Source organism: Astatotilapia calliptera, chromosome 20 (genome assembly GCF_900246225.1).
Source record: "Astatotilapia calliptera chromosome 20, fAstCal1.2, whole genome shotgun sequence".
In the NCBI taxonomy this organism is placed as follows: Eukaryota; Metazoa; Chordata; class Actinopteri; order Cichliformes; family Cichlidae; genus Astatotilapia; species Astatotilapia calliptera.
The window spans coordinates 19,380,712-19,402,134 of NC_039321.1; the positions used below are offsets into that span (position 1 = coordinate 19,380,712).

General features: G+C 41.4%; 1 protein-coding gene across 2 annotated transcripts in view; it reads right to left on the reverse strand.

Moving 5' to 3' along the window:
- Positions 1–21,423, reverse strand: part of tafa5l (TAFA chemokine like family member 5, like) — a 44,674-nt gene that overhangs the window by 13,288 nt on the left and 9,963 nt on the right. For both annotated transcript variants that reach the window (XM_026153223.1, XM_026153222.1), the window contains 2 exons: positions 17,521–17,670; positions 5,903–6,030 (listed from right to left, as the gene is read on the reverse strand). In XM_026153223.1, the coding sequence (XP_026009008.1) occupies positions 5,903–6,030; positions 17,521–17,670 (278 nt within the window). The remainder of the gene's footprint in view (positions 1–5,902; positions 6,031–17,520; positions 17,671–21,423) is intronic.

A 21,423-nucleotide genomic window follows, 5' to 3' on the forward strand; every position in this document is an offset into this window, starting at 1 on the left:
CACACAAAAGTCCTATTCTTTTTGAGGACTGTGTAGATTCATATAAAAAAAAGAGTTTCCAGTGTTGACCTGCACAGTTCATTATTTGACATCAGTCAAATAGTTGTTGAGATGTCTCTGTCTGGGCGAAAGTGATAGGCTGACAGGTTGACGTCTCTTCCTTTCATTAATGAAAGCAGCACTCCATAGAAACTAGCTTGAGCTGGTTGTAGGGCTGCCACAAACAATTACTTTGATAGTCGACTAGTCACCGATTATTATTGCGATTAGTCGACTAATCAGATCATGCATCCATTGGATGTACAGCTACAGCTTATTGCACCAGCAGCATCTGCTCTTATATAACTATCATTAGCTTACAGCTTTAAGTGTTTAAGGTATGTGATAACTAAAACTAAAGACGATGAAAGATGCTGCTGCACAGAAATTAAAAGATGATAGTTTATTAAATTTCAATGAAATTTGCAGATTGTTTCTGTGAAGTTTAATAAACTCCTTGCTATATTCTCCAGCATCTCACACTTCTGATAATCAGCTGTCTGCTTGACGTTTATTCAGCTGTGTAAAAACTATAACTTTAATCTCAGCCAAACCGATTTACTCAGGAACAAATAAAATACTAAAAAAAAGCCAAACAATAACATTTTTAAGTTACCTAAGTGACTTATATATGTTTAACCTGAGTAGCGAAAGACAGCGGCAAAACGATTTGCCGGGAGTCCGGTGTTCTCACGGGCTCTAGTGAGCCTTGCCCCTGGGCTAGCTATCGAGCTGGTGGGTAACAGATGTCTCCGAAAACGTCGGAGCACTTTTGAAAATATGTGGTGTCTTGATAAACTGAGCAGATATTTGAGGTTTACACAGCTACATTCGCACCTAAAAATATTTTAAACGTTTATTTTGTGACCCAGAAAGAATAATAAGAGTAATAGAATAATATTAAAACTAACTAGCTGCCGCCATTGTTGGAAACTGAGCTGGGCTGCGCTATGAATTCTGGGACAAAGCTTCTTCTTCTTCAGGGTTTAACGGCAGCTGGCATCCTTGTACATGCAGTGCTGCCATCTTCTGTTTCAGTCCGTTATTACACTCTTAAATCCTGCTACTTATTCCTGCTTCTTTTGTGATCTTACAAAGCTTCAAACGACGCGTCGACTATTAAATCAGTCGTCGACGATTTTGATAGTCGACGTAATCGTGACTAGTCAACTAATCGTGGCAGCCCTAGCTGGCTGACTGAATTCATATAGATTTGATAAGTTATTAGAAAGAGATTTCATACTGGACTTAGATATGAAAAAGAAAAAATGTCGGCTTCAATGTATAATTATTCTAACCACATTGTCTTTTATTGGATGCATGGCTTTCTGCATGATTTGCCACCATCAGGTAGATTTGTCACTTTGTTGTATCTGCTAGCTCCACCTACATCAAACCTGTGCACCTCAGCATGAATAAAGAGCCATTATCAGCTTTCAGAAAAACACACTCCCCGAATGCCAGTGTGTAATATGATTATTAACCACGTGAAGACAGATTGTCTCGCAATTAAAACCTCCTCTCTGCACTCTCCTTCTCCCAGATACTTGCAGATGTGGACAGACAGAGCTTGGCCGCAGGCCGAGAAGCAGCCAAGTCCTCCATCCTGTTCTCTCTCTTCATCCTTCTATCCCCCCTCCAGCCTGATCAATCCTCTTTATAGATTTCTCATTTTCATTTATCTTCCAGAATGTGCTTTCCTCCCATTTTAGGTCTTACAACAAATACTTCTTGATACCTCCTCTTTTCTACTGCCAAATCCTTCCTATCCCTGCCCCCTCAAAAATACATAACAGAAAAAACAAACAAGCAACCCCCCCCCCAAAAAAAGAAACCCACTGACATCACTTCAGATTAACTTCTTCAACAAAAATCTGCTCAGCAACAGCTAATTAAGAATGTGCAGAGGAACACATCATTTGCATTTTTTGTTTATGTATGTACAAAAAGCAAAACACTAACCTAAGTGTGCTGTCAGGATACATTACAGCACGGCGGGAATGCATGCGTGAAATCTGTCACAGCTGCCCAGGGCTGCTGGACGGAGGAGGCAGAGGAGCGAACAAGATGAAGAGACATCAAATGAGAGAGATAAGAGAGAGTGAAAATCAACAGAGCCGGTCAGAGGCTGACCTTTGGCCTTGTACCTGACGGGAAGGACAGCGGTCTCTCCTGCTCTGTCCATCTTGTCATCTCTTGCTGACAACACCAAGCTGTTTCACTTGCACTGCCTCTGTAAGTTATACCCCTCTGTTTCTTTCTGTTGACATAATCTTACCTGAGGCACATATCAGGCAGGTAAAAAAATGTATTCACTCTACTGGCATGAAGGTACAATCAAAATAGTGTTTGTCCATAAATATGAGCCTACTTCTTTGTATTGAGCCACTTACAGTTATTTAAATGATCCAATGAACTCATGTATGTTCTGTTGAAAGGAGATAGCTTAAAGGACATGGTATTCCACAGATACATACAAACTGGTACTTTGGCATTGGCGCTGTGACACAATGGGTTTATGCCAACATTGAGATTGGTCTCAGTTCCAATTTGTTGCGCATGGATGCTTGCACAGGACCTCTCGGTCTCATATTTGATTGTACTTTCACTGTAAATCCTTTTCCTACATGCAGAACTGAAGTCCTGAGTCCAAAGCAAGGTTTTTTAGATTGATACTCACTGACAGAAATTATGTTTTTATTCATTAAAAAAAGACTATTTTTCAGTGATTGTGTGTATTCAGTTTGTCAGACGAAGCAACTGTTATAAAGTTTAAGATCTGGAGTTAAAAACAAAAAATCCTGTTTTCATCCGAAGCATTGTCAAGAGATGCTAAGCATTTCTAGATATCTCATGCTACATTAGGCAACAACACTAGCTGGAGACTGCTGCAGCCAGAATTCTGCCAATCATGTGCAAAGAGCTTGATGATCTTGTCGCCTTTGAAAAAAGGGAATAGGTCTGCAACCATTTCCAGTCTGTTGCTGTCTAAAAGGGTTGCACTTGACTAACTCAGATGGATAGCAATATGTTGGGAATCCGTCTGCATTTTTAAATTTAATGGCAATTATTTGCACATCTTCACTCTGAGAATGATTGAGAGTCCGAGGGAATGAGACAGGCAGCGGTTGTTTGGAGACAGGTTGTCTCTCCCCAGGCAACCTGCGCAATCCCCTTGTGATCATAAGCGATCGCCCAGAGGTTGAGAGGGTTGCACGTTCAACCTTTGGGTCACTGCAATTTTTTTTTTAATTGACAACAACCACCAGTTTTTCCTACTGGCAAGAAGGTTGCTGTCCTATTTTTCCTCTAGTATGACTGAGCCATTAATATGTCCAAAATATGTGACAAAAGCTCCAGTCTCTTGGCTAACAAATAAACTTTTTTCTCTCCACCGCCGTAGATTTTATCATGCATTGGCAGATTGTTAGGCCTCGGTGTCTGATACTGCTGCAGCTGATGCCAGAAGACAACTTGTGCAGATTTCTGTGACAGATCTGCACAATCTGTATTTGACACCCTGGGAATGACAGCGAAAAGCCGAGCAAGCAAGGTAACACTGGTAAATGCAAAAAGGTGGTGCAGAAATAAAATTTGAAGAGTTATAAAGTCAGCCAGTTGGCTCAGAGATTTAATGACCACAGTTTGGCTCTTTGCTGTTCAAGGAGCAGATGACTAAAAAGAAACTTGTCCAGCCGAGCTTGTCACCAACAGTCGTTAGGCCCTCTTCAAAATTTTCATGAACGTGGGAAGCGCAAACCATTCTAAACAAAAGTATAGAGGACATGCCAGCAGTATAACTGGGATCGGCTGACGTTTTTTGGAGGAAGTGTATTTGTTAGGTTTTGTATTGTTGATTGTCATTTATGCTTAGAAATATTTAACCATATATGCTTAGAGGTGTATAATCATTTGTAGATTGAAAGAATGTCTCATCCTAGGAGGTCTGTAACAACTCTGTGTAGCATAAGATCACACACCTCCTAGGAGAGGTCGTATCTTCTCTTGCTGATATATGGTTTAGCAAACACACGTATATCTCTTTAAGTATAAGAGCCTTTTGTTTAGATAGATCTGCTAGACGCCTGGCACCAGCTTTGGGGAGTCTTCACAGGGTCACATCTTGACCTCACACAAATCACACCACACACGCACACAGGCAAGGTACTCTTTGTGTGTATGTAGACGTCATATGTTAATGAACCTATGCATATTCATGTAGCCTCAATAAAAGAACAGTGTTACGGGAGAACGAACGAGAGCAACTGGGGTCAAGCGAAGGAACGGCGTTTGTCCGGTTCTCTCCCGTGCACGAGAAACATGAAGAACTTTGCCTACTCGTGTCTTGCTTTGCTGTGTAATTATATTGTCTTCAACGTTCCAGCGAATAGGTTCAAGCTACAAACCTATCAGTATTTGTTTCCATGACTTGTCAAAGAAAGGTTATCAACACCATATCTCCACAAGTCATAGCAGGAAGGTGGCCACCTGCTAAGAGAAATGCATTACATTGAATTGTACAGAAAGAATACAAAATTGCTCCATTTTCATGGAGCATAGAGCTGCATAGTGTGAAATTGCCTAGAGATATAGTGTGAAGCACACAGTGACAGAGAGACCTGTATCCATGGTGACTCTAATGTTCACTAAACAAGCAGTAATGTCTGGAGGGTAGATATTTTTCTTTATTCTTTGCTTTCAAACTCATTCATAATGATTATTCTTTTGCATTGATACAAAAAATATATGAAGTTAACCCTCGTGGAGACTAGCAATGCTCCTTGTGCATTGTTTCGCTGCTTAATCAAATGAGAATTAATCAGTGTTCAGTAAGCGATGCAGCACTGGCAGCTCTGAGGCATTGGATGCACTGTGAGAGGAGCCTACAGAGGACCAGATGACACCATATTGAGGGTTTTAAAAATTCAACATGTTTTGCATTCGTTTAAATCTCTAACAAAGTCAGAGAGAGGTCAGACACTAATGTTATCTGTCTGCACACTGCCTAATGCTTTGGTCAACATTTTTACATATTACATATATCTGTCTTGCATTTGCATTTGCAGACGTTTTCCATCAGCTTCCACCTTCTCCATAAAAACACAAAGACAGAATAATAACTACAGAACATTTGTTCCAAATGTGTGATTCACTTGCAGTTCCTAGCTCGTGTGATTTGGTGTCAGATTCAGATTTGACTGGCTTCAAATGATTTGTTTTAGCTTTGGGAGGAGATGACTGAGCCTTGGCTAGTGTGTTTAAGCCATTCTGTAAAATAATCCAGGATGTAGGAAAAAGAAAGTTTTCCACAAGTAGCCCGGGTAATATGGTACACTGCTTGCTTTCAGTGCAAATGTGATACAGCACAGGGCTGATCCAGCAGCTCTGGAGCTGAACATCTTATACTTAGGAGCTGCAGATCAGTAAAAACTAATGATGATTTCACTAATTTCATGAGATTTTCTTCCTATGCACCTCCCAACACATCTTTGCACCACTATTACTGTATATGCTACAGATTCAGGCTTCAGTGTTTCAAAAGTTTGAATTACCAAAATTCAAAACTCCTGTAAAAGTGTAAAACAAACCAGACTGAGGCCTAAAGATATCTAAAAAAATCTTCAAAGTTTGATCCCACAGAGAGCAGTGCTGCATGAATTTTCTGGCATCTTTGTTCCACTATTGATGCAGTGTTTGAAACCTGGATGCTGACCTGCTGTTTGACTGAAATATACTCCCTGTAGCCCAGGGCTCAGGCTTCACCTGACACTATCGGCTGGCGGGGGTTCGCTCATGCTGAAAATGTAGGCGCATTGCTGTTATGTGCATATGGCGTATATTAATGTCACGTCTAGTAAATTACCGTGACGGTCTTGATGCGACCACTGCCCCTGGTGCAGGTCCAGCCGGATCGGTTGAACAGGAGGCTGCAGACCTCCCCCTCCATGCAGGGAGCCATCTCACACCACTGACGGCTGCGAACAATTCGTGCTGGGAGGCAAAGAAAGACATCAGGTCAAAGAGGTAAATTAGACAGAGAGACAGATTCACAGAGCGAGAGAGAAAAACTGCGGAAAAAGTCAACTTTTTTTTCCCCATAACAAACAAATCTGTTGTTTTTATGCTCACCAGACACAAAGGTAACCTTATACGTTGATGTCTCTAAAAGCCTGTAGTATTTTAATGAGGTTCTTGTTGAACTAGCATGTCAGAATTGCCTGTGGTAGTAACCTTTACAGGCCAGCTGGCGGTCCATAAATTACTCTCTTGCTAATGCAAGCTTTCACTGCAACTGCACAGAAAGATTGCTTCCCCCCCTCTTCCCGTTTTGACATTTTTTTCTTGGTGGAAATTAAAACATAATAATGTTTCATTTGTTTAAGCTAAATTATACCCTGAGAAGTTGAGTCCAGCTACAGCTTGGCCATAAATTTGATCCTGTTACAAAATGCACACATCTTCAATTTTCTTGGCATCATCAGAGAGCAGATGAATCCATCTTTTTCCCCCACTGAGGTCCTAATTAGCTGGAGGCTGTGGTGGTGGTGGCATATCTCCATTGTGTTTTACAGGTGTAGCCACAATTTAGGCGATTATTTGTTTTTAGCCTGCCTACCTAAAGAGATCATAGCTTTTATACACTGGAGATCATTGTGGCCATATTAGAACGTGACAAATGACATGACTGAAAATTGGTCAAAAAACACACAAAACGCAGATTGTAATAACAGACAGGGGGCCTTTTTCAAAAATTATTATATATTATATATATTTTTGTTTTTTACATGTGTCTTGTTGTCCAGTAACTGTGGGAGGAGAAAACTGTGTTCATTTAGCATGGACAAATGCATTAGTAAAATTGATGCAGCAGCACCATGGGTTTTTCAGTCTACACATTCTTCTTGTCAAAACCTGATGCCAACAAACCCACAATGCAAATTGAACATTAACAGATCAGTGACAGATTGGGAATTGTTGAGGCGGCGATGGTGAATAATAGAAGGAAATGGATTGCAGATGTCTGGTTAGACCGCTTTTTTATTTATTTTTTATTTTTTGTTGCACTCAGCACCCCCAGATTTACACTTTCAAACTTGCAGTCTTAAGCCCCAATGGACAGTGACATTATTTGAGCACTTCTAGCAGGTTTTACTCAAAATAAACCACAAACAACACAGGCAGCTGTGTTCCCTACACAGTAAACCCACTTATGGAGGCATTTGGCCAACATGTTAGTGGCAGGCTAGCAGCTGTAATTTGGTTTTAGGCCCTCGCAAATGTCAAATGTATTATTTCTGATGTCAGTATTGCTATGGTGCTGGACTTATTGTTTTTAGACTTTATGCAGTTGTGACACAAATGACAGCTGCAGGGGTCTGTAAACCTTAAATTCATTTTTAGTAGCATTTTATAGATAGATTAGAGAGAGGAGATTACATATCAGAAAGGCAATCAAAAACAAGCCTTTCTCCAGTCTTCTTAAAGTTATTTGTTGGCAGAAGACGTCAGGCTGTCACAGCGTAACCAAGTGATGCTCCCATTCTCCCGCTGCAGCCTGACTGCATGACATTGAATTAACATTCGCCTGTCGTCGAGGTTGATAAGCACTGATTGTTCTTTACACAGCGTGCTAAAGCAACACTGAAAGGTTATCAGCTCTCTGCGGACCTGGCTGGGGCCACCGCTCCTGCCTACCCACGATCCCCCGGGGCAGCACATTGTGGAACGGGGTAACATGGTGGGCAAATTGAAAGAGAGGAACTACAATTCGCTGAATGTCCGGAGGAGAGCTGATGGTGGAACCGAGAGGGGAGCCGCAGAAGGGGAAGCGGAAAGAGGTGCGGAAAGGGAGGCCTTGTGACATTTTGCTGTGAGGTATTCCTGTCCAGGCCTTGTTAACGGTCTGAAATTGGTCTTTGGAGTGTCAGACCCCAACTGCTAGTCTGCAATAAAGATCTGCTGTCTTGTGGTATTTATCAAGCTGGCCGAATAGCACCCTCATGTATGTAACGCGGCACACACAATCACTGCTGTGTAAATACAAAGCCATTCTCCCTCAGCAAATAATGGATATTATTTACTCATCGTGGAAGGAGCTGTGCTTTTTTAAGCCTGCTCTCATAGTGTTGCCATGCAGCCAGGGAGAGACAGCAGTTCAACGAAACAATACATAAACCTGTCGTCGCATCGTACAGAACGAGCTTAAGAAGATAGTTTAGCTTTGCGACTGGATTCTGAGACAAAATGGTCATTTTGGCATCATCCTGAGTGGGGAAGAGGCAAATCTAAAGTGACCTTCCTCCTGACACAGCAACGTGCCGCGGTGAATTTTCATTTTCACAGCTATCCGTCAGGTGCAACAAAGCGTAGATTTATCAGTCAGTTGCAGATGTAGTTTTGAGTACATTACAGGGCCAGCAAAACTCAATTTCCAGGGCAAGGAATAAAAGCTGAGCTGGCAAAGCGGTGGGAGTGCTGACTAACCGTGGAGTGCATCAGGCCAGCCAACCCAGAGTCACGCAGGTTGGCTAAAATAAATGCAGTTTTCAGCTCCTGCTGTACTATCCGGGCACCCGATAGCTTGCCCTTGTTACTTTTTCAATGCCATCCATGACAACATGAGTTGATCTATGATGACTTGATGAGTCTCCTGGTGCTGAGAGCCGTGGATTGGTGACACGGCGTTAGGGGGGGATGAGAGCATTGCTGTGATAACCTCATGCACGACAACATCATGAATAACGCGAGCGGCAACAAAACGGCAGCGCTGCAGTTCGGCTTCAGCCTGTCTCCATCCATCAAACCTATCGCTCCCAAAATGCTGGCACGCACAATTGTAGACACATTAAAAAGCTTAGACGTTACAACCACCCACCCACCCACTAAGCTTCTGTGCTAAAGCTGTCTGAAAATATCTGTCTGCTGCTTGATTTCACCCTTCAGTATGCTTTACATGCTGTGGGTATAATAAACCTGGCTTGTTGGGTTACTCAACTGGTGCAAATTGCTGGAAATATTGTGGCTATCTTGGCATTATAGTTTTATCATGGTGTTTGAACAGATTTTCAGGCCTGTTTTGTAATGTTTTCCTGTTTGTTATGGTAACAGCAGAGATGAAACAGCTGGCTGTGGTGGCTAGAAGAGAGGAGGAGAGTGTCTCTGTCTGGCCGACACCTGGGTGGCCCGTCGTGTCGCAGTCGCTGTCGCTGTCGGAGTCCCACCCAGGGACCGCGGACGTCAAGCCAGGCTTATCAGCTGCCAGGGTCCCTGTCGGGGTACGGCTCTGGACCTCAAACTAGATCACACGTAAGACCATCTGTCCCCCCTGCACACGGTGCCAAGCCCTGCCCAGCGCAACACAACACTGCCAGACGAGACTCAGAGCAGGGCAGGAGGCACAACGGCGACTTCTAAACCAGACGCGCTGCTAATCTGATGAAATTCTGCCACTGCAGAAGAGCAAAAAATAACATCAAATTTATACTCAAGCCACAGGCAGCTCATTTAAAATGTATTCAGATGAAGAGAGAGACACTTTCTCACCAAGGACACACCAAAGGATTAATTGCATCGAAGAAAAAAAACAAAGTGACAAATGAATCACTAGAACAATTAATTAAGAGCATCTTTTGAAATGAAATAATGGAACTAATACTGATGATTCTTATGCAGCAGTAAACACCCTACAAGATTATAGCCAGTCATTAAAGCTGGGCACCAAAAACACTGTAACAGGTTTTTACAGGTTTTCGGGCTCATGTTAATTAAACTTCAATCACAGATCAATCTGCAACATTATCCTGACAGCATGGGCCTGATGGGCTGATGATCAGCCCGCCTACAAAATGTATCCACACATAATCATGTATTGTGTTTGTTGAGAATCCAGTTAGTTTCCTGTTGCAGTTTTTTGGGGGGGCTTGCTTTGCATTTCTGGTGGGTAGTGTTTTATTTGTGGTTGTTGACACAGATGGGAAGTTTACGCTCCACTGATCAGAAATCAATAAACCATTAGTAGAGTTGTACCATAAAAAAATAATTTTTTTATGTTTATGAAGTGGTTATAACCAATCTGGGTTAATCCATCAATCAACTGGCTTTTCATGAGCAACAAACTATTGGTCAATTACAGAGGGTCAAAATTAACCAGATGCCAAATATTGTATTTTCAGAAAATACCTGTTCCATATTATTGTAGGGTCTACCTTACAATGTGAAGCGCCTTGAGTTGACTGTTGTGATTTGCTGCTGTATAAATAAAATAAAATTGAATTCAACTGAAAATTTACACGCCTTTAACTACACAGGGGACAACTATCAAAGTTACAAATGCAACAGTGATACAACAAGACTTTTTATCACTTGTCATTAGCCTTTCGTCTTTTTCTAAAGCTGAATTTTGTCACTGCACCGAATCTTTTCTTGGCATCACTGTTGAAAGCAACGTTCCATAGAAAGTTCATTCAAAGGTAGTAAATTGCGCACTTAGACACACTAGTAATCAAACGCTTGTAGATTGCAGGGTGACTCCATTTCCATGAAAAACTATTAAATAAAAATCTTAAAGGTGTTTTTACTCTCTGCATAGAGGGCTTTTAATGTGAAACATCAGCACATCCTTTTTTTTTTAATTGCAATTGCAAATAAAAGAAACATTTGAACTCCTTGGTGAATAAAAATATTTCTCCTAAACAGAAAGAAAAAAAAAACAAGAGTAACAAATTCAATTCAATTAAAATTAACTTTACACGTTCTTTTGTGCTTATGCAACACTGAATAATCATGGCTGTGTTCCATATGAAAGATGAAATTGCTCATGAAACTGCTGCTGTGAAATATACATTCAATAAATATTAAAATGATCAAGATGAGGTAAATATGGAAGGAAGTGCTGTTAGCACTGCAGGCAAACTATGCCAACAACACTAGCAAATGAATGTCAGATCAGAAGCAAACATGTTTTTCAAAGTCACGCTTGTTTAAAACGAGGGCCTGGCTCTGTCTGCAGTTAAAATAAAGAGTACATCTAATCCTCTCGGCTATGCGTCTGCAATATAAATACGAAAAAAACCTCTGCTTTTGTTTTGTTTTGATGCTTCTTCTAAATCACTTCTTTTGCCCGTTTATTGTCAATAACGCTTTGACTGAGCGCAAAACGAGAAGCTTGAACCCAGCATATAAACGGTCTCCCTGCAGCCTCTTATCATGGTGGCCATCGAGCTTCATACGATTACCGTGTGATGTGGTGGCATGGCAACAACGGGCCACGCAGAGAAAGGGAGCAGGAGAGACTTGGGGAGCAGATTAGAGTGAGAGCAGGGAGACAAGCAAGGAAAAGCACATAATCCTCCTGTGTACAGTGTGCAGACTAAACCTGCACAACCCTGACATACAGCAGCACAAAAAGAGGGCAAAAAAGCTTGAAATACGCCTACAAAAAGAGTATCAAAAGAAGTAACTTGCAGAAAAAAAGCCACTGCCCTTGCTGCAACATGTTCAGTGAAGTAAAAAAAAAAAAAAAAAACAGGAGGAACAACTCGGTAATATGTCATACTGCACAAGCAATGCAGCTACCGTCTAGGCTAATCAATTCATATATTCACAGGTAACAACAGACTTTATTCACTTTGAGGCTTAGATAGTTTTGTCGTTATGTAATTACTGAAGGCAGAATACAAGCAGGACGGCAAGGGAGATAAGAAGAATTGTCCAATTGCCTCTGTTAAGCCATCAGCTGCAGATTGTAGTAACTTTGAAAATGTCTCAGAGGTTACATCAGACTAAGCCTTGGATTTTAGTTTCGATTCATTACAGGAAACAGTAAAGGCCCTCAAATCCCAGAGCTTTTCGTGGTGATTATAACTCTGCCGATGACTTGATCCAATCTGTGCTCACAGTGTAAATTGCACGTATACACTCCAAAAGGTCAGCTGCTCACGGGGTCAAATGTCAAACTGTGCACTTTATCAGTGTGTAGTGTGAAAAGTCAATCTCCCAAAGTTCTGTGCACAGCAACCAAAGCTGACAAGCATCAGTTCTTTGAAAATCCAGTAACAGACAAACATAAATACGAATAACCCTCCACACTGGTCATACCTATTGGGTAAAAATGGATGTTTATCAAAGCTTCAGTTCTGACTGTAATCACATTACCACTCACCATAGCTGACAATGGAAATGTTGGAACATTATTCTACCTCAGGTGAAAATCAAAGGTTTTACTTCTATACTCTGTTGAGTGTATTCAGCTGTTAATTTTCCAGTGTTAAAACACTACATCTCCAAAACCAGTTATGTAGATGTTTGTAAAGGACATATCTAAAGTCTGAATTCACTCAATAAAGCTTCCTTGATCGCTGTCCATGGTGCTGATCGTTGAGCTGATCTAGCTTATGGATCCTGGTAGATGAACTGGCCTTTGTTCTATTAGGTCAGTCGCCTAATGTCTGCAATATCTTTGGGTACTAATTCATAATACATTATTTGCATGCTAACAGCTAAAGTTTTGATATCCTTAGATCTGATGTCTTTACCAGCTTTAATCACACTACTGGAAATAAAGGTGGACCGTGCAGGTTGTCGAGATATAACAGGATTTGACACTGTTGCATCTGTGACTCACACCTTTACAAAAATGCTCTATTACTTCCAAAAGACAAGTTATCCCCCCGCAAAAATAACCTTCCATATTTCTTATTAGATATTGAACGTGTAGATCCAGCTGCAGAAACCGGGGGAACTAGAGAAGACTATGACGTGGCAAAAATATATCCCACTAGAAGTGAACCAGGGACATTGCAGTTATTTGCTAATCATAAGTCAGCACACATCTTAATTTTTCAATCCTTGGTCTCAGCATTTAATAGCTATTGGTATTATGTATGAGCATGCTCTTGATCTTTCTACCGCTTTATAAAATGAATAGTTACATATTCCGTTCAATCCAGTTTTAACTAGAGTATGTGCCACCCATTGACAACAAAAGCCATCTCAAGGTGCTTTGTATTGTAAGCTAAAGACTTTACAAAGAGAAAGCCAACGAGCCGATGATCCTTTATGAGCAAGCGATTCGCAACAGTGTCCTCACTTTGTAAGACGAGGAGACCTCTTTGTGTTACAAACTGTAACATCCAATCTGTAACACCCAAATGCACACCTTTGTCTCATTTAGTGGCCTCATTCAAATGCGGATCCACAAATACAGAGAAATTAAAGCCATATCCTCTCTTAGCTACTTGTCTGCAACGTGCTTCCACTCTCCCTCTGGATGTGAGAGCACCACTCATGGGTTCTCTTGCAGGATGAAGGAGGACACAGCGCCTGCCTGGCCAGATATCAGAAAACACTGCTTAACTTGTCCATCGGCAGGTTCAGTCATAAAGAGTGCACTAAAAAGGCCAGTTGTTATCACAAGCACAACTTTAGAGTTATTAACACTTTTATTGCACTTACAGTAACATAACTAGTTAAAATCAAGTCTGGCAACCCGCCTCTCAATTTCTCTGTTCTGTGTGTGTCGGTTTCACCACAATACACGGGCCATGATGCAGAAATGTTGAAACAGAGAGCAGAGGATAGAAAAAAAAAAAGGAAGGAGCACACATAAATAGCACAAGCTCCTGATATGACTGCGTAATCAAGCAGCTAAAAATGCGCCAATGTCGGATAAACCTTGTTCCCGATTTTCAGTTCTAACAAGCCGCATCCACGGGATTGGTTCCTTAGTCTTGTTGTGTTTGAAACTGCACTGACATCCTGCAGCTCCCAGGCAAAAAACGCTCAGCCATGTAGCTGACTGCTTGTCTTCGAGCACACAAAAGAAACACCATATGGACATGCATATAAACCACAGCTCTCCGTCACAAAAAGGAATTTGTTTAAGTTACTCTTTAACCTGAAAAACAAATGAGATTTTTGTGCTCCGTTCACCATATGTTTCCAAAATTAGTCATAGCTGTAAACACCCCGTATCAGGCAGGCTCGCTCGCCTTTGTTTACATGCCACAGACGGAGAGTCAGTGACGGTTCCACTTTCATTAAAGGTCACTGTTCTATCACAGGATCACAAAAGGGCAGTGATCCACTTCTTCTGCAGCTGTGAAAGTGTTGTATAAAACTGATCAGGAAGAAAGTGGAACACTGAAAGAATGATCCCCGGCCTTGGTGAGATACAGAAATATATAAACCTATTTATAAGTCTGTGAATTGTTTATGTGTTTAGAAGGGCAAAAGAGGATTTATGGGAAGGGCCATTAAAGTGAATGTAAATGAATATGCTCTCAGCTAAAAGGTTAGAGAGGATATGTGAGCACAGGCATCATTAAATCCACTGCATTTTGGTGCAATACACACTAATTCCATTTAAAATCCTGGCAACGACTGACGAGCTCAGCTGTCAGCAGAAAATCTTAATATGACCCTGCAAGCAACAGGTCCCAACTTTAATGCGCTGGCTATTAATGGAGCGTAGGGTGTGGTGCGGCAGGAAGCCAGTAATAATCAATTTCCTGCTGCTGTAATCATAGTTCTCTGTAAATTAATTAGCATCTGTTGAGTGTTATGGAAAAATGTCTGCGGAGAGGGAGAGGTGGTTAAAAGCAGCGCGCCGAGAGGATGACATGGACTGTGGGGCTCTGGTGTCAGGGATATTAGATTAAGGCCAACATGAGTCATCGCATGATGGAACTAATGGTGCATCTGATTGTGATATTGTGAGCTCCAATCACACCCCTCCCATCCCTTTCATCGTTCTTATCACCCTTAGCTAGATACTGTCCAATGGCTCAGAGACAGGGGCTCTAAAGTATAAAATCTTATCTACAAAGTGGATGAACACTGGAGTCTCCATTACAAGTGATCTTTATTTTTTTTTTTTAAAAACCCAGGTGGAGGAGGAAAAGGAGGAGGAAAATTCAACCCAATACACGCTGGAGACACAAAGCAATTACTAATTTGTTGATGTCACAGTGGCTGACTGAAGAAGGCCTAATGCAGACAACCAATCACACAGTTAGGAGTAAAACAGTCTAAAAGGCATCAAAAAGTCAGACATGCAAAGTGATTATCGATTGGCTGGTTAAACAACCAAATTACATCGGCACTTACTTTTAATGGAGAGAGAAGGAAGCCAATACATTTTGTTCATTGGGCTTATTGAGGACAGGTTGCGCTCTGTTGTTGTTGAAGTCTGGCTTTTTACCCAGTGTCAAACGGGGGAGATGATGCTGCTTTGCATTAGGATATTTTTGACATTAATAACTTGGCTGTAAAGTGGCTAATGACTCTTTGTCCTGTTTTCTTCCATTCTCCTTGGGTTGGTAAAGTTTCATGACTGCATAGTACATGGTTACGACGCTACCATTTTGACAAAGGCTGTCCAAAGACAGGACAGTCAGACCGACACAGCGGTGCCGTAGTTCCTGCAACAGCAGGTTTGTCCAGCAGCACGTTTGGAAGTCACGACACAGGCGGACAGACAGAAAACAGCAACTGCATTCCACTCAGGAGTAGCCGATGCAGGGCTGCGGTATTGTGCATTTTGCTTCACTGAAATGGGACTCCTACTGGAACAGAGACATTATTGTTAATAGTTACACCTGTGCTTTTCCTCTTATAATTTGTCATGATGTTCCTGTTATGTCAAAATGTCTGCCATGAAAAAGGTCTGTAGATGCTGTTGTGGCAGAGGAAATGATTCCACGTGTCATTATCGCATGTATTATTGGTCTTGGCGATATTTTAACCTGAAGTTGATTTTTTTTTTTTCATTTTGTTTGCAGATCAGTTTAGTTTAGAGTTTAGTTTCAGATATCCCAGTTCCAGTAAAGATACATTTATCAAAGCTTCCTTGCTTTGGAAATTTGACCAAAGCAAGAATGGATCAAATGAAAAACTAATTTATTTTAAATAGTGTTATTTTCCGCAGTTACTTCTTCTGGGGAACCTGCTTCCAGTGTGGATTTGGGGATACAGACACACTTTACTTTTAAGATTAAGCTTAAATTTCTATGTGTTTATAGTTAAGGCTGGGTCAGGTGACCCTGTACTCTCCCTTAGTTATGCTGTAGTAGGCCTAGACTGCTGTGGGATCACTCTCCATGTGTTTATACACCACTCTACGTTTAATCATTAGTTATTATTAATCTCTGGCTCTCTTCCACAGCTGTTTTTGTCCTGTCTCTCTGTCTCATCTCCAACCAGTCACAGCAGATGGCTGCCCCTCGCTGAGCCTGGTTCTGCTGGAGGTTTCTTCCTGTTAAAGGTTTTTGCTTCCCACACTCGCCAAGTGCTTCATCACAGGAGGTCGTCTGATTGCTAGACTTGAATTGATTGTTGTTATGATTTGGCATATAAATATCGCATCAGTTGAATTTAGTTTTGTTTTTTATTTCCATTAACTAAAATGTTTTTTTCAGTATTTATGTCACTACTTTAATTTTGGTGTTTAGTTTTATTTTACAGTGTATTATTCAGCTTTTCTCAACGGGACCAGAGCATCCAGAGAGCACTCCTAGGTTTGTGAAATTACAATGCAATTACATACATTAAAAACTATCAAATTATTTTTTTTTGCACGAGATTTATTCAAATACTTCATTGTTCTCCACTCCTGCATTACTGCAAAAAATGTACAAAAGTAAATACATGACTAGGTTTCCCACTTTTTCCCACTTTGTTCAGAAACACAGATCGAGATCCCACACTCAACAAGAGTAAAAAGTTTGACACAACTTGTTCAATTAAGTATGAAGCCACTGCTAGCAGCCAGCTAGTGTAGGTTAACATAGAGACTGGAAAGAATAACTGCTAGCCTGGCTCCGTACAAAGAAAACTAAACCCTGCCTGCAGGCATCTCTGAGGTTCATTATTAACAGTAGTATAGAAATATCACAATCATATTTTACAAGAGATCATTCCTTGTACATCCTGGAGACTCTGCTAGTGGTGTTAGGGTTAGGGTGTAAGCCAAGCTAACCAGCCGCTAGTGATCATATGTAGCACACAAGTGTGCCAGGAGACTCGATCCTTAACTCTTGATGAAAAACACTTCCCTAAAAAAAATCTTAAAATTAAAAAAAACAAAACCCTAAATGCTCAGAGAATATTTCTACTTTAATAGTTTAATTGAACTACAGCTGTTCAATTTATGGTGGTAAAGGTGGAGTTGCATACAACAGGCTTCATATAGGGAAATATTAAAAGGTTTTGACATGCCGACTGCAATATAGTTGTTATAGGTGAAATACAAATAGTTTTTCTTCAAGCATAGGGGAAAAATCCATTGTGTTACAGAAATATTGAAATTACTTTGAACTTTTTTTTCATCAATTACACTTTTTAATTAGATTGTTTCTATGTTTATAGCACACCAGCCGATTCAGTTGCTTGCCAAAGTGACTTCTTCTCCCGCTGTACTGAATCACTCCAGCTACGTTCTCTAATATTTATTCTCCATTGGGCTAGAGAAGTCACTGAACTCACCATCTACGCAGGCCGGCCTCGCCCTGGTGGTGCCGGCGATCTGGCCTCTCCTGCAGGCGCAGCGGGCTGTCTGCCTGGCGATGGTCCGCCTGGGAACACTGCTGTCTCTGTTGAGCATCACTATCTCGCAGGTTCCCACCGCCAACTGGCCTGCCAAACACAGCAGTGAGGATAAAGTACATCACATTAGCATAATGAGTCAGTAATGAACTTATTACAGAGGAGCAACTGGTGTTCAAAGGTGAAAACGACAGGCTGGCTGTTGTTTGCAAAGAGACATTTTTTTTACCTTTTTGGCTTTGTGTTCCACTAAAGAGTTTAATATTCTCATTAAAAATGTCAGGAAAGTTTTTAGTGCTTTAAAAGCAGGCGGCTAGAATGCTTTTTCAGTTTTAATACAGCATGACAGAGTTCTCTTGATGAAAGTGCCTTACAGGGATCATGCAGGGAAAAAAAATCAGTTAAAAGAGCATCTTCCATTTGGCTACCCATAACTGCAAAATAACAAACACACGAGTCAGAGGCTCCGAGATATGAGAGCACCATAAAACAACTTATTGATTTTTTTCACGTAATGGGCAAAATCTAAAGACTTCTTCTGACTGTGAGCATGAATGTTCTCTGCAAATTTCATAGCAGTCAACCCATTAAATAATGAAACATCAAGACTGTTCTCGCCGTGAAATTGACAACACTGGCCATTTGTAGATAACTTATCCTCGCGTGTACCTGAAAATATCCACTTTACAGGCAGTCGCAATAATTAAACAGAGAACTCACAGCCATGCCCGAACGTACAATGTGAGGTTAACACTCTCACACCCTGTTTGAAGCCACATTTATTTATTTTTTGCTCTTTTTTATTTGACTATCCAAATGAGTTGGACCACTGACAGAAATAAAATGTTACTTGGTTGACGGAGTAGAGGCTGCTGGGCACTGCTCCTACACCAGACAGACCAATTTTCAAGCCAAGCTAAGCTCTACTGAGACAGCAAATGGACAGAATGTCTTAAAGTGATGATTACCTTGCTCAGAAATCTGTGTGTGTGTGTGTGTGTGTGTGTGTGTGTGTGTGTGTGTGTGTGTGTGTGTGTGTGTGTGTGTGTGTGTGTGTGTGTGTGTGTGTGTGTGTGTGCTATTCTTATAGTTCTGTCCAAGCACAGAGAATTACTTCAGAGTTCTCCAGGCATTACAAATTGATGGATAACTCCCTGGCCAGGGACACGTGTATAAGCAGCTTTTCCAAGTTTGCCACAGTGTTATCTTTAAATTAATTACACAAACTGGAGAAATCTACATTTTGCAAGCATGCTTTAGTTGCAGATGAACTACATGGGAGGGGCAAGGGGGGTGTATGAAGGGGAGGTTCTCCATTCTTCAAAACATCTAAGAGAAAAGGCAGATTAGAGAAGAGTGTGTACTGCAGTTCCTGTAAGGTCAATCCTTGGCATTCACCAACCATAGCTCCTTTATGCTGCTGCTTCTAGTCGCTTCCCGCCACACTCAAATGCTCATTAAGTGAGACGCTAACTGCTATGTAGCATGAAATGAGCGCAATAATGGCAAAGGTTGAAAGGGTTGTTGATGAACACAAATGACTCATAAAATTACCTGAGCAGTGCTGAGACATCCAAGTATCAGAGCAAGATGTCTGTGAAGATTTAAGGTGACCCTGCGGCATTTCTTTTAGCATAATTCACCAAGTTGAGATACTTCCTGTCCATAGCAACGATAGTTAGGTAGGCGATAGATAGACTCACGGGCAAAAATTAACTTGCCGGGTTGACTGCTTTTCCTTCAGAGCTTTCTGGCATTAAACCTTCTTTCATTTTATATTTTCTAGTTGCAGTTTGTTTGTGTTTAAGCAACAAAATACTTGGTTAGGTCCACATACTTGGTCCACAGAGGAGGGACTCCTCAGTTGTAGGTAATGTTTTCTCTACCGCCGTGCAGGTCAAACTTTATATTTCTACACCAGAGTTGGCTAATCATATTATCCGACTTGTTCTGCCCTACTCGTTTGCTGGAAGTACTTTTCACTTCCAGCAGTGCTACTTGACATCAAAAACAGGCTTACGGGGTATCTCAGCCTCTCAGTTAATAGATCAACGAATGGGCTGCAGTTTCCACTGACAGCCACACTTTGCTATTTAAGCTGATAAGACTGGTTTACTTTTTCCATAAAATTACCTCCAGAAGTGTTAAGAGCCATAAAACAAAACCAGCTCTACAGAGATCTGCTATGTAAATCTAATTTCATAACATCAGCCTTGCTGGCCACCCTCCACCGCGCACCACCATCACTCAGCCCACCCGCCTCTCTCGTTTTTCTGCTGAGGCGAGATCCTGTATACTTGGTTGTTGCTTGGAGGACAGAGGTGCCATCAGATATCAGTGCTCAACACTGAACAGATGAATGGGCTTCATGTAATAAGCCTGAAGGAAGACAACAGTAAGGCGCTGGGGGAGTTGAAGTGGTGAGTTGTGTAGTGTGTGGGTGGGGGTAGCTGCTTTGTAAAGCGCCCTTAGCCATGGCCAGCGCTCCATCATACGTACAGGAGTTAATTCATGTGACAGAGGGTTTCTGTCACTCAGTGGTGTGAGGACACTTTGCCTCGTCTCTGTTTCACATGATGAAATGCACATATGGCCGTGGCAGCGAGGAGAGCGCCGACTGAAGGATGGGAATGGTCGCTGAACAGGCCCTGGATCCTGTCAGAAATGACAACAAGAAGTAGTAGACACTGGCTTTAAGCACCGACTGGCAGCTTGATCACCTTATCAGTGAATCATAACACTATGCTAGTGCTAACTGGCAACACAGACACACACAGGGGACCAAACGCACACAGGTTAGAGCAAAGATGTGAGTCTGTGCTCTACATATCAGCTCTTTGATCAGACACACTGCAGATCACCAAAGTACAGGCGCACAAATATCTTAATAACTCTGCCTGAAACAGGCTGCCAGGAGTCCACACTTGCTTTCACATTGTTAGTCTGATTCAGTGTGCATCACTGCTGGACTAAGAGCCGTTGGGCTCTAGATACACCACACTGGCACGACCTCAGCGACGGACCGTGAATATACAAAGCCGCCAATTATCATCATCCCTGTTAACATCGCAGCTGATTGCAGCAGTTTGCTGTTTCTTAGTTGTACTAACCAATAAAAACTTTCAGTCCTTTCTAGCTTATCTTTTTTTTCCTTGTTTGTGTCTTTAATTAAGACTGTGCAGATACATCAGAAGTCAGTCTTAACTGATTTAAAAAAAAAGAAAAAAAGCTTTATCAGATTTAACGGGCATCCGCATGAGACAGCGCCGCGCTGCCCCTGTACAAGTGAAACCACATTGTGAGAAAAGCTCTGTTTCTCCTCAGGGAATTTGCCATAAAATTATATGAGAGGCTGCACTGAATGAACTATGACTAGGATTCCATTTCCATATTAAAACAATCTTCCTTTATAGATTGTAATTACTGGAGCTTTGAAACACATGGAAGCGAGGTTTCACAATGTTTTATTGCACAACGCGACTTTCCAAGATACAGTTTTGCACTATATTTATAAAAAATTCCACATCTTGTAGAGTGGTGCAGTTAATTATTCATGACAATACGTATTGTGTTTGGAATTATTCCCTATAGGGACCAAAGCTATAGCACAAAGCTCCTCTGTGCTGGTTTGGCCTAAACATCCGGAACTGACTCCGACCACTTTTCTAATCTGACTCTAATCACCGCACTCAGATACAATAATAAGTGTGAGTGATTATCTTCATTCCATTGTGCGCTCCTTTTGTGACAGAAGTGGCATTCTCAAGAATGAAAATGGGGCTGGCAACAAAACGCTAGTTTAGAGAGCATGACAATCATATTAGCATGTATAGAATCTGATAT